Raw genomic sequence first — 12,628 nt, 5'->3', positions numbered from 1 at the left:
AATACTTGATCATGGAAACTTGTTCACTAGTTTATTGAAATTAAAAAAGATTTATAAAACTGAAGATGAACGTTTGAAAGGACTTTACATAAAGCAACACTTGCTAACAAACAGATTAGGCAGTCAATCTGAATTGGACTCATTATGCACGCCTATAATACAGATGTGGGTTCCTCAGACTCATCGTACATGTATTTGATACCAACCCCAAAAAATAATCCTATAAAAATTGCTTCAAAGCCCCTTTTGCATTGCAATAGTGCAGCAAACCACAAGTAAACAATTTCCTGTTAACCTGTTATTTCAAATATAGACTGAAAAGGCAACAGGCGTTTTGTGCAATTTCATTTTAACAAACTTTAAGTTGAAATATCAAATCTACACAGTGCTGTCCCTTCACAGAAGGCAAGGAACTGCTGGTTCATCATGTAGGAGGGCGGCCACGGTTCTGTAAGCTGTGGAAGTGTGCCTCCTTCAGGATCTGGTTGATGTGGAAGTAAGGACCTTGACTTAGTGCAGACTGCTCGTGGAAGGAGGGGGGGGTGATGGGACTGGATGCTGCAATTATCTGGTTTAAGCTGGTTTCGGGACCACTTCCTCTGTCAGGGCTGTTGATGCTGCTGCTACTGCAGCTGCTGCTGCTGCTATCGCTGCTGGAGGACTGTGGAACAAAGAAAAGGTTAACCGGCAGGGAACATTTACATTTTTCTCCTATGCATATTTATACAGCTTGATTAAGAAGCATTTTTCTCCAGTTCTCCCTCCCACAGAGTTTCATGGTTCACAGGTAGTCCAGTGGACAATTCAGGAAGTAAATCCACTGAATGCCAAGAAGGCCCATTCAGTTGCTTTAGTGACTGTCAGACTAATGAGAAATTTCAGGAAGCCCAGGTGATGTGCAATTGCATCTACTAACCACTAGGGCTATTTGACCCAACTTAGTGGAAAACCACAGGTTAACAGTTCTTTGTAACCAAGTGCTCAGACTTCACAAGTGAATTTTAATAAAATTTTGGTCTGCTAAGAACTAGAAAACAGGATTTTAGTAATTTCATACTTCTCTAGAGCTAGGTGAAAAGTTGCATAAAATTCCCCCTTTTCCCATGTGTCAAAATTTGGTTTGAAACAAGTTCAGAACAGCTATGCATAGCACACGAAGCGAAACACCCAGAGTGACAGGAGACTTGGGAAAAAAAATGCAACAGGGTACTCAGTATACTTGTAGCACATTTCCACTATGTATTTGCAAGTTAGATTTCAGTCCTGGTTCTTAGTTTTCTGCAACATAATGCACTTTACACTGCAATACTGCAGTGAGAAAGTTACCCAGATATCTATGTTAGCCTCAAGGCTACTAAGCAGCAAGCCACTAAATCACTTTCACATGCAGAAAGTAAGACAGAACTCATGATTTAGCTTGCATAAGACGACAGTGTTTTTCTTTAACCAGATTAAAATGTGTATACGTTTTTAATGGTCATGACACCAATAAAGTGTTGTCAGTATTCCACACACAAAGCGTATTTTCTGTGTTTCAAGAGACATCAAGTGGCTTAGGCTAAACAAGTTTAAAGGATAGCTAATATTTTCATGGATTTGCTTTAGTTGCAATTAAACAGTTTCCTGTTTTGTTATTCTCATGTACTGTTCACAATATTGCAGCATTGTGCTAAGTGCTTAAGAATCAAAGTGAAAATGTCTAATTTATCATCCACTCAATTAAATTTAAGAAGTGAGCATTATAAACAGAGTAGACTTTAAACATTCTTTAATTGAAAGGTATGGTTAGTAAATTAAAAAAAAATTTTACATTTTAAAGAGTTTTTCCACCTGAAAATGTCCCTTGATCTTGGCATACATTACTTTGATGAAAAGGAAAAGAAATGTTGGCAAATATATACGTATGCCCGTAACAAGTCCATATTGTCCCCAACCCTTGGTTTGATTACAAGGCCACTTCAGATTTTTGTATGAGGTACCATCATACAACTAATGTTTGTACTGTACAAATCAAGATTTGGTAGCCATTATGTAATTTTTTTTTTTTGGTGGAATACCGTTTCTTTAGAACAGAAAGCAGCAATTTCAATGATCAGAGTCAAGCCCAATAAGATACATCTAGTGTGTGTTCGTACTCAAGGAGGCAAACCCACATTGCATAACCTTGAAAGAGAGTTTACTACTGAAGAACAGTACACACTGGGGTTTACTCCAAGATCTGGAGCAATGCTTGCTCACAAATCTCAGACTGCAACTTACATCATCAGCCAGAATTATCCAGGCTCCTCAGGTCACTATGTAAATAAGTGTTTGACATGGACTATGACACTAAACTATAAAGGCAGAGTGCATAACATTGATTTATACAATAAGTTATATTGATTCCACCAGAACAGCAATGAATTCCACTTTGTTTTTGAGCCCAACTGTAACAGAAAAGCAAGAAAACACAGCTGAGGCTGACAGAATTGTTGAGGCTGAATTATGGGCATTTGAAATCAGTGCAAGAGCACTGAGTGTCGGAATTAACCAGGTCAACTAAAGAGAAAGATTTCAAACATACTCTGTTAAGAATGCAATGATCAGTCAATGCTGTATGAGTGACTGGTTATTTTTTCTACAGGTATTATACAAAGTTAGAGTTTACACAAGAAGGGTGTGTAGTGGTCACTAATCCACATTTACTAAATCACCTTATTTTTCATAAACTACTTAATGCATAAAAAACAAACTGCACTTTTACACTCAGCAAGTTACGGCAGCCTTGGAGAAAAACCCACCGCACAGGACACTTTGTTTTCTTTTAGTCTGCTTTCCTTACAGTTTTTCGTTACAGGCACCTTCTGAAAATCAAGGTAAAAACTATGATCAGTACTTAGTAATAATCAATATTTAAATTTCAAGTCATAACAGAATACAATTTTTAGGGCCACTAGTACTGACTAAAGACGGTTTCCAGTATCTAAAAGCACTCTAATTTTAACTGTTAGGCGAAAATACAGCAGAACTTGTGTCCTGGGACGTGTTTCCTACTTCTAAGGCTGTTGACAGGTCTCTCCAGTCATCATACTGTTCTCCATTTTTTTAAAACCAGACACAAAAGTCACTAGAACGTGAAGCTCTTTACTGCCCAAATCATATTGAAGACATACCTTGTGATCAGGTTGTTGTAAATCAACAATTCCTTTATATATAGGACCATAATGAAGCAAATAATGTCCCTTATAAGATCACTGCTGAAATCATGATATTATCTACACAACAATAGATGGCTATCAAATGCAAGATCAAGGAGAAGTATCTGGAGAAGGGTTACAAACATCTTCAAAATTAAAGGGCATCTTCAAAATTCCTCTGTTATATCTACCCCATTTTATATATCAATACATATACCAAGTAGTTGTAATGCTTCAGTTTAGCCACAATTATAAAACAGAACTCAAACACAAATGATCAGTTAAGTGTTTTGGCTTTCTTTGCTGTTCTGTAAAGGAGCACCAAGCAATGCCTGAATCACAGAAACAAGCATACAGCCATTTAGACCAGCGTTTCTCAAATGTGGACAACGTGGCCGCATGTGGCCACCAGGAGCTTTTTGTGTGGCCACAGCCTCCTGGATGAGGAGGAGCATGGCCCTCACCTGAGGTTACTAGCAGGGGTTGGGCCCAGCCCTCACACGGGGCCACAAACGTCACAGGAGCAAGCAGCTGGTGTGAGCTCCCCACCTTCCCAGGGGCAGTGGGGCTTGACCTTCAGCTCAGGGGGTGGCAGGCTCTGGCCCTAGGCTCACACCTCCCCTGCCCACCCACCCACCGCCTCCAGCCGCAGGGCCCAGGTGCCCCCATTGCCCCTTGCCCACGCTGCATTCTCTGGCCCCAGGTTTCAGACGCACACTCCGTCCCCCAGCTGTGCAGTGGCAGGTCCTGGCCCTGGGCTCACCCCACTGCCCCACCCCAGCCCCCCCCTGCGTCCTCTGGCCCCAGTCCCCAGGATCACACCCCATCTCCTGCTGCCTCCCCTAGTCCTGCCCCATCCAACCCCCCAGACCCCTGCTGCCTCCCTACCCATCTCCCCATCCAGGGCTTAATTTGTCCCCTGGGGCTGAATAAGTCTGTTACGAAAAGTGATATTTGTTCCGTTTGTTACAGAAACAGACTTACTAGCTAGCTAGTCTACAAAATGCAAAAGAAATAAGAAAGAAAGACAAGAACATGTAAAGCACCTTATTTGTTTCTATTCGGTTTAAGTCCAGTAAAGCAGGGGTTCTCAACCCAGGGTACGTGTACCCCTGGGGGTATGCAGAGGTCATCCAGGAGGTACATCTACATATTTGCCTAGTTTTACAACAGGCTACATAAAAAGCACTAGCAAAGTCAGTACAAACTAAAATTTCATACAGACCATGACTTGTTTATACTGCTCTATAAACTATACACCGAAAGCATAATATTTATATTCCAATTTATTTTATAATTCTATGGTAAAAATGAGAAAGCAAGCAATTTTTCCAGTAATAGCGTGCTGTGACACTTGTATTTTACGTCTGATTTTGTAAGCAAGTAGTTTAAGTGAGGTGAAACTTGGGAATATGCAAGACAAAAATCAGACTTCTGAAAGGGGTACAGTAGTCTGGAAAGGTTGAGAGCTAATGCAGTAAAGAAGAGAGACAACTGTACATTATTTTTATTGGCTCTGCAAAAAACCCCAACATAAATAAATTACAATGATTTGGACAGGTATATGTGCATACTTATTTGTTTTTCCTAAAGTATTTTAGGAAAAATTGTCGGGGGAGCTAGGTCTGATTTAGACCATCATTCTCAGAGTCTTCTGAGACAAGTTTGGAAGTAGGACTAAGTAAATCATTTTGGGATCAGAATTAATAGCTGCAGATACCACAGTAGCATTTGTGGGAGCTAGCCTAGCTGCAGTGCTTGGCAGAACCATGTTCAGATTCTCAGAGCAAGTACCAAAAATAAAATAATTAAATAAATAAATAAATAAATGATTAAAAAAAATCACATAACAGTAACCCACTCAGTTGATGGAGCAATATTTCTGAAATCCAGGGTGCCCTGTCCTCAGCCTGACTAACCAATGATAGGAGCACCATTAGGAAATGGGGTTAACGAAGAAAAAGATTATTCAGGAAGGAAAAGCGTAAGTCAGACAAAATAATGAAGATCCCCATTCTTCCTCAGGAGTGAAAAAGTTCTTCGTGCTCCTCACTGATGATTCTGTTCCTCATTAAGGGTTCCATCCAACACCCCTATAAACCACTGAATTGGCCACTTGACACCAGGCAACTTATAAGATCAGCTACAGTACAGTGCAAATCCATATATAACAGACTATACAAGAGGTAAAAATACACGCATGTGCATCTGAAGGCAGGACCGACATTTCTAATTTATAAACGGATATTTTTAATCAAGACTAAGGGTACAGAGCTAACCTTTTAGCAAATGCAAAACCACAATCCTGAGCAGGACAGAAAACACGACGTCAAAGCATTCAGAATGCCAGTGCAACAGCCAAGATTTAACATTTGCAATATGCCCTAATATAGCTATTTTCTAAGGTGCATCTGTGGACTGAACTGTACTATAGAAACTTCAGCTCATCCTCTGGGTTAGCAGAGTCTAGGAGTGTTGTGCAAGTAGCATGCTCAGTGCTAGGAAAGAGGAAAAACCCCACATCACTACTTAAATTTGCCAAACAGCCGCGCTGACAGATTGAAGAGACTCTTCCAACTTCTTCTGATGGAGGATTTAGCGTAGCTGGAGTCAACAGCATTGTTTATGTGAAAGGATAGTCCAACAGGGTGGACCAGCAAAGATCCTTTGGACTGGATCTAGCTCACCTAGACAACTGAAGACAAATCTACTGGCCAAACATGAGGGCTACTTAAAGTCAGAAAAATCAACACCCTGTTTGAACGGCCACTAACAACATCAAGTGATTTCTCTTCAGCTACAGCAGCTGTTTTCAACCTGTGGTCCGCATACCCTTTGGGGTCAGCAGACTATGTCTAGGATTTCCAAAGGGGTCCACACCTCCATTTGAAAGTTTGTAGGAGTCTGCAAATGAAAAAATGTTGAAAACCACTGATCTACAGGAACCACCACCTTGATTTTTAAAAAACAGTATATAAATTGCTGTCAAGTGACCCAAGTAAACAAACGGGGCGGGGGGGTGTGTGTGTGAATATCCTGCCAAAATTACTTTTCAGTTTTACTAATCTCTGATAATAGTAGGTATAGTCAAATAGATTTTCAAATTGAAAACATCCCTTTAAGTAAATCAAGCTCTGTATGAGGATTGGAAGACAGAAGTTAGATACATCTTCAAACTGAAGGCAGGGAAGAAGTCAGAATTAGTTACAATTTCACTTAAATACTTTGAGCGCATGCACTCAAAGGAAAAGCACTCCCCTCCCCTCCATTCTTACCAAGTTTAGAGTTACAACTCCCCTCTGCCCCAAATTCAGTAGCCTGGAACTGTTCTGAAATTCTATCAAGCAGAGGTTGCCTTGTTTTCATGGTGATTTGTCAGTTACAAAGCAGAGATGTTACATATGGTCAGCACCCTCAAAGTGATATAAATTAGAAGTATGTTCATGCACCATAAGCACAAGATTCAATTTCACAACTTGGCATGGGAAGTTCTTAGAGATACTGGAATAGTATGAATCTAATTTCATTGCATGCTTGATTCAGTGATCTAAAAATCTTGGTAAGAACAGGAGAAAGGGACAGAAAAGCCTGAAAATTAGGCTCTTGCATAAATTGCATGCATCAGAAGTAGAAATTGTGAAGTTTAGTTCATATGGGCAGATGTATTTTTAACTCTACTGCCAAAGCTGCAAAGACTTGCAATGCATGTGTATGTGTGAAATGGCAACTTCAATATTAGATTCAACAGTTTGACTTCACTGCTGGAATGGCATGTAGAGAATCCACTCAAAGCTCATGTCTACGCTGTCTGTGTGCAGACAATTCTTAGAATCATAGCAGTTACCAATAGCAAAGCTTTATTACATCGTCTACTCTCTCTCTCTGCATGCTTACTACAAAATTATTCCCATCTATGTTTTTACTGCTTTGCCCCGTCTAATGTTAAGTATTCGTACGACAAGCAAAGGTTCTTCAGCCACTCAATTATTCCCTGCCCCTGATATTTTTAAATTTAATTGTTCCTAGTTCAAACCCTTGCTACACACTAAATTCTTCCTCCTCCCTCCACAAAGTTTGGCTCGTCCGTAGCTGCTTGACACCCCTGGAGAGATGTTTCTGTTGGGTAAGTGATTCCATGTCAAATGGAAAGCAGATGTTTTGTGGACTGCTGTTATACCAGAGGGCAACCTCATCCCAGAAAGTCTTACTTCCAGAGAAAGAATAATCAAGAAAGCCCATGGCTTCTATGATGAACAGCTTGATTGTTAAACTTTTTCTACACAAAGTCATGGTCTGCCACACCAGCCACTCCTTTAAGCAGCAAGACTTGTCTGTTTAAAATTAAATAGTTTAGAACTATGACAATAAAATAAAGAACATTTTGCTTAAAATAATGTAGCACACAACTTTTTGTATGGCCAAAATACAGCACCAAGGCTAACAGCTTATACCTATTGAAATATGTGAACCAAAGCTTTTTTTTTTTTTGCCATGACAAACAGCCAGGCTTAACAATAAGTGGTCTACACACACACACACACCATTGAACACATTTAGAAAACCATCTCATTACCATCCCAAACATGAAGGAGTCTCCTTTCTTTGCACACCTTTCCCAGTCCATTTACAGTAGAAAGTTACTGCAATTCAGAAATAGACACACTAACTTCTCAGTAAAAAGAAAAGGAGGACTTGTGGCGCCTTAGAGACTACCAAATTTATTTGAGCATAAGCTTTCGTGAGCTACAGCTCACTTCATTGGATGCATCCACTGAATGCATCCAATGAAGTGAGCTGTAGCTCACGAAAGCTTATGCTCTAATAAATTTGTTAGTCTCTAAGGTGCCACAAGTCCTCCTTTTCTTTTTGCGGATACAGACTAACACGGCTGCTACTCTGTAACTTCTCAGTGTCCACATGTACAAAGATTTAGGCAGCACTGGTCACTAGTAGCACAGTTTAGGAATAAGCAGTGGAAATAAGTCTCAAAGCTAGAAAGACAGTACTTTGCCCTTGCCTAGCACCTTCCTTGTGCGGATCTCAAAGTGCTATGAAAGCAACTAATTCAGGATGCGATCCAATGCCCAATGAAGCCAATGGAAGCCTTTCCACTGACTTCAGTGGGCATTGGGACCTCAATTTTCAAACTACCCCTGTGAGTTAGGCAACTATAAACAATGTTTTACTGATGGGGGAAACTGAGGTACAGAAAGGTTAAGAGGTTACCCAATGTCACACAGAAGACACATGGCAGAGGTAGGAGGAGAATCCAGCAAGCTAAAGTTCAAGTCCTATGTTAACCACAAAACTCTCTCAAAAAACTGAAATACTTGGCATCAATAAAGTACTTTGCACACATTAAATGAGTGCTATTGCTTACTAAGAGCACTGTGTAACACTTACCAGGCCAATAGAACCATTAGTATAGGGAAGAGTGCTCATTAGTTCGATCACTTTTCGATCATTTGTTACTAACAAGTATTAAAAAAAACAACGGAATTCGTAAGTAATGTGTACAGCCAGACAAAGCAACCACATGTTCTTGTTACTGAATCCTTCGATTTGTTGTCTTCCCGATTACGTTACATCTAATTTCAGACTGTAAACTCTCTAGGGGCAGAAAATGTTTCTTTTCTAGCTGTAAAGTACTTAGCTTACTTTGACAATATATTTTTGCACAGCATCCAACAAAGTAAATTAGTAGTTATAAAACAATACATACACACAAAACCATTTAAGTGGAAAATAACCAACTGCAATGAGAAACAGGCTGGATTTCCAAATTGTGTTAACAGAATCCAATACCTGAAGTGCAATTTTGTGCCAAGCCTCAGAATTTTATATACAAAATATGTAATGAAAAAAACTACCAAGTTTTACTTAGCTGTTTTCTATAAATGTGATTATACACATCACAGCAATTATTCCAGCTTAGAAAATTAAGTGAAATGTGGAATCTAATCGGAAAACATTTCACCTCAGTATCCCAAGATTCCTGAACGACTGCATTTCTGGTACTACGCTTTGTCTGTGGGATGTGGCCATCTTCTTCACTGCCATTCCGTCTCCTCTTCCTAAAGAAATTTATGGGAAAAAAAGTTAAAAAAAAAAAAGTCAGCAGCTCATTCACAATTTATAGGACCTCATTTTGTAGTCAACCCCATGGACATGTGACTGAACAAACAGCAAAACCCACACACTGTAACTACTGATTGGATTCCTCAAGAAACCAACAACTGCTTATGACTTTTCATATTTTTCTTCAACTGCTCACCACAGAGTACTAGGAAATACATCTCCCTCTCTGTGTGCCCAGCTGGAGGCTTTCAAGGCAGTCCAGGGGATTTGGACTCATCTTCCATTAAAATGAGAGAAAAATATGTTTAAATTCTTTAGACTGCTTTTAAGCCTTAGCCATGCATGTAAGACGCTTATCTAATACTCAGACATTTCTAAAAATGAGCCTGGTGTTTCTGAATGACATCCGACTAGAAGGAAAGCAGCAGGGAAAAGGATGGGGGTGCCTAAGTTTTCAGTAGCTACCCAATTAAATTCATCTTGCTTATATGGATCCTGCAGTTAGACACCCAGGACAACTTGCTTTATTCTCTCAAATCTGACAGCATTTGAAGTTAAATAATGTTCCTGGTCAACATTTCTTTAAACACTGAATGAAAGCATCCCAACTGAGACTTTGAAAAACATAATACTAAAGGCCAGTCCTGTTAGTCTCTCACTGTTTGGGATGGTTTTGCCATCCTCTTATGACATCACTGTTGCTTCATGATATTATGAAGACAAAACATAACAGCAACCAAGAGGTATTTAACATTCTAAGATGCTGCCATCCCTTTATAAATTGGCAAAACCTTAATACTAGCGGCACATAACCTTTTCCCATCATTTATACAATGATGATAGTACCCAGCAGGTAGTCAGAATCAGAGCCCCAACATGCTGGGTGTTGTACAAAATCTAGACAAAGCTTTTCTAGCTTCTGGAAAACAATACACACCACATGATGGGCTTAAACACAGCACTTATATTGGAATTTGTCTATAAGGACAGAATCTATACAAAAGCCAAGTTGTTATTTGGTCTGTGCCTTCTGGATCACAAATAATAGTGCAGCTTTATTTGTATTATTGTGGCACCTACGAGCCCCCAGTCATGGAGCAGGAAGCCGCTGTGCAAACAGCACAGAGCTAGTCCCTGCCCCAAACAGCTTATGTTCTGAGTATCAGACAAGAGATAGATACAGATGAACTGGCAGGGGTGTAAAAGGAAGCCATGGGAAAAGACTGATCAGCAGGATATGATGTGATCTCAGCACACCAGCAGCCTAGCCCTTGTCAAGTTTTCTGTAGCATTGTGGCAAAGGAAAGTTTTGAGAAGGGATCTGGAGGAGGATAATGAGGTTGCTTTATGGATGTTTATGGGGAACTCCCCATAACTATGAGAGGCAGCATGGGAGAAAGATGCTAACACATGGGTGATACAGGCTGGCATTGTGAGCCATCAGAGGTGGGAGTCAACGTTATTACACTGAGAGAGGATAGGTAGAGTGGGACTGTGTAGTGAAGGGCCTTGGAAAGTAAAGACAAGTAGCTTTTTTGATATAATCAAGAAGAGGGAGCCAGTTGAGGGATGAGAGAGGAATGACATGATCAAGGTGATGGGCTAGGAAAGTAATCTTTGCAGCACCATTCTGAAAGGATACAAGCACAGGGAAGATTGAATTTGTCAAGGCCAGAGGAAAGGATGTTGCAGTAACTGAGATGCGAGAGGCGCTGGGAGCCTGGACAAGATTTTTAGCTGTTTAGATGGATACAAAAGACTGTATCCTAGAGATGTTACGTGGAAGGAATCCGCAAGATTTATACGTAGTCTGGATGTGAGGACCTAGAGAGAGAGGTCAGGGGTGAGGACAACCACCAGGTTATCGGCAGGATGGTTTTGTTGTGCACAGCGAGCAAGCAAGCAAAGACATAGTGGAAAGGGCTTGGAGAAGTGGGAATGATTAAGAGTTGTTTCAGCCATGTTGAGCTGATCACTAGACATTCACTAGCTGTCAGAGAGAGGCTGTGTAAGGGTACACTGCCCCCAGGCCCTGCTGTGAACTCCTCCACCCTTATGCTGCCCACCTAGGGTATGTCTACATTGCAATCAGACACCTGCGGCTGGCCTGTGTTAGCTGATTCAGGCTCCTGGGGCTAAAAGGCTGTTTAATTGCTGGGTAGACATCTCCCATGAGGCTCAGGCTGGACCAAGTGAGGGGGGAGGGTCCCAGAGCTCAGGATGTAGGTTGAGCCCCAGCACCTACACAGCAGTTAAACAGCTCCTTCATCTGAGCCCTCAAGCCTGAGTCAGCTGCAGGCATCCGACTGCAATACAGACATGCCTGGGGGTGGGGGAGATCACAGCAGGGCTTAGGGGCAGTGTAAGTGGGGGACCAAAGCCAAGTGAAGGGGCAGGGGCCGAGAGCAATGTGCCCCCTCCCCACTGCCGCAATATCATCAGCTCTCCCCTCCCCCATGCGGTCCCCTCCCCCCTCGCGCTGCCCAGGGACCCCCCATGCGGTCCCCTCCCCCCTCGCGCTGCCCAGGGACCGGTCCCCTCCCCCCTCGCGCTGCCCAGGGACCCCTCCCCTCCCCCCTCGCGCTGCCCAGGGACCCCTCCCCTCCCCCATGCGGTCCCCTCCCCCCTCGCGCTGCCCAGGGACCCCTCCCCTCCCCCATGCGGTCCCCTCCCCCCTCGCGCTGCCCAGGGACCCCTCCCCTCCCCCATGCGGTCCCCTCCCCCCTCGCGCTGCCCAGGGACCCCTCCCCTCCCCCATGCGGTCCCCTCCCCCCTCGCGCTGCCCAGGGACCCCTCCCCTCCCCCATGCGGTCCCCTCCCCCCTCGCGCTGCCCAGGGACCCCTCCCCTCCCCCATGCGGTCCCCTCCCCCCTCGCGCTGCCCAGGGACCCCTCCCCTCCCCCATGCGGTCCCCTCCCCCCTCGCGCTGCCCAGGGACCCCTCCCCTCCCCCATGCGGTCCCCTCCCCCCTCGCGCTGCCCAGGGACCCCTCCCCGCAGCCCGAGGCCGGCCGCCCCCCCCACTCACCTCTGTCGCGCTCCCCGCTCGCTCGGCAGCGGCTGCCGGCAGCTCATGGCGGGGCTCCGGGGGGCAGGGCTCAGAGGCGGGGGGTGTCTCCGGCCGGAGCCCAAGCCACGGCCCCGCTGCCAAACCTAAGCCCCCGGCCCTGCTCAGCTCTCTCAGCCGCTTCCGGCGTCTCCGCCTCCTACGCAGGCGCATTGGCCATACTCAGCCCCCCGCCCGCGCCCAGCTTTCATCTGCGCAGGCGCAGTGCCCACAGTCGGGCCTCTTGAGTCCTCCCCGCAGGCGCACTGTCCCGTCCTCTCGGCACTGCCCTTCCTGCGCAGGCGCGAGCACCAGACCTCTCTAGTCCT

The 12,628-nt window shown here is 43.6% G+C and overlaps 1 protein-coding gene across 3 annotated transcripts; it reads right to left on the bottom strand.

Moving 5' to 3' along the window:
- Nucleotides 1–17: 17 nt before the first annotated feature.
- On the bottom strand, nt 18–12,541 carry VCF1 (VCP nuclear cofactor family member 1). 3 transcript variants are annotated; one of them, XM_073310969.1, is made up of 4 exons: nt 12,282–12,541; nt 9,154–9,250; nt 2,781–2,840; nt 18–661 (listed from the first exon to the last, which is right to left on the bottom strand). In XM_073310969.1, exons 1-4 carry the CDS (start codon nt 12,326–12,328, stop codon nt 425–427), a joined length of 441 nt encoding a protein of 146 aa, XP_073167070.1. In that variant the 5' UTR covers nt 12,329–12,541; the 3' UTR covers nt 18–424. The 3 variants fall into 3 exon arrangements, with proteins under 3 accessions (XP_073167070.1, XP_073167069.1, XP_073167071.1); XM_073310968.1 differs by having other exon boundaries at nt 2,781–2,843; nt 12,282–12,539; XM_073310970.1 differs by lacking the exon at nt 2,781–2,840 and having other exon boundaries at nt 12,282–12,540.
- Between the last annotated feature and the right edge of the window lie 87 nt (nt 12,542–12,628).

The sequence above is a fragment of the Lepidochelys kempii genome, chromosome 14 (assembly GCF_965140265.1).
Source record: "Lepidochelys kempii isolate rLepKem1 chromosome 14, rLepKem1.hap2, whole genome shotgun sequence".
Lineage (NCBI taxonomy): Eukaryota > Metazoa > Chordata > Testudines > Cheloniidae > Lepidochelys > Lepidochelys kempii.
The sequence above is the reverse complement of the archived record's forward strand: the minus strand, read 5'-3'. Positions and strand labels throughout refer to the sequence as shown.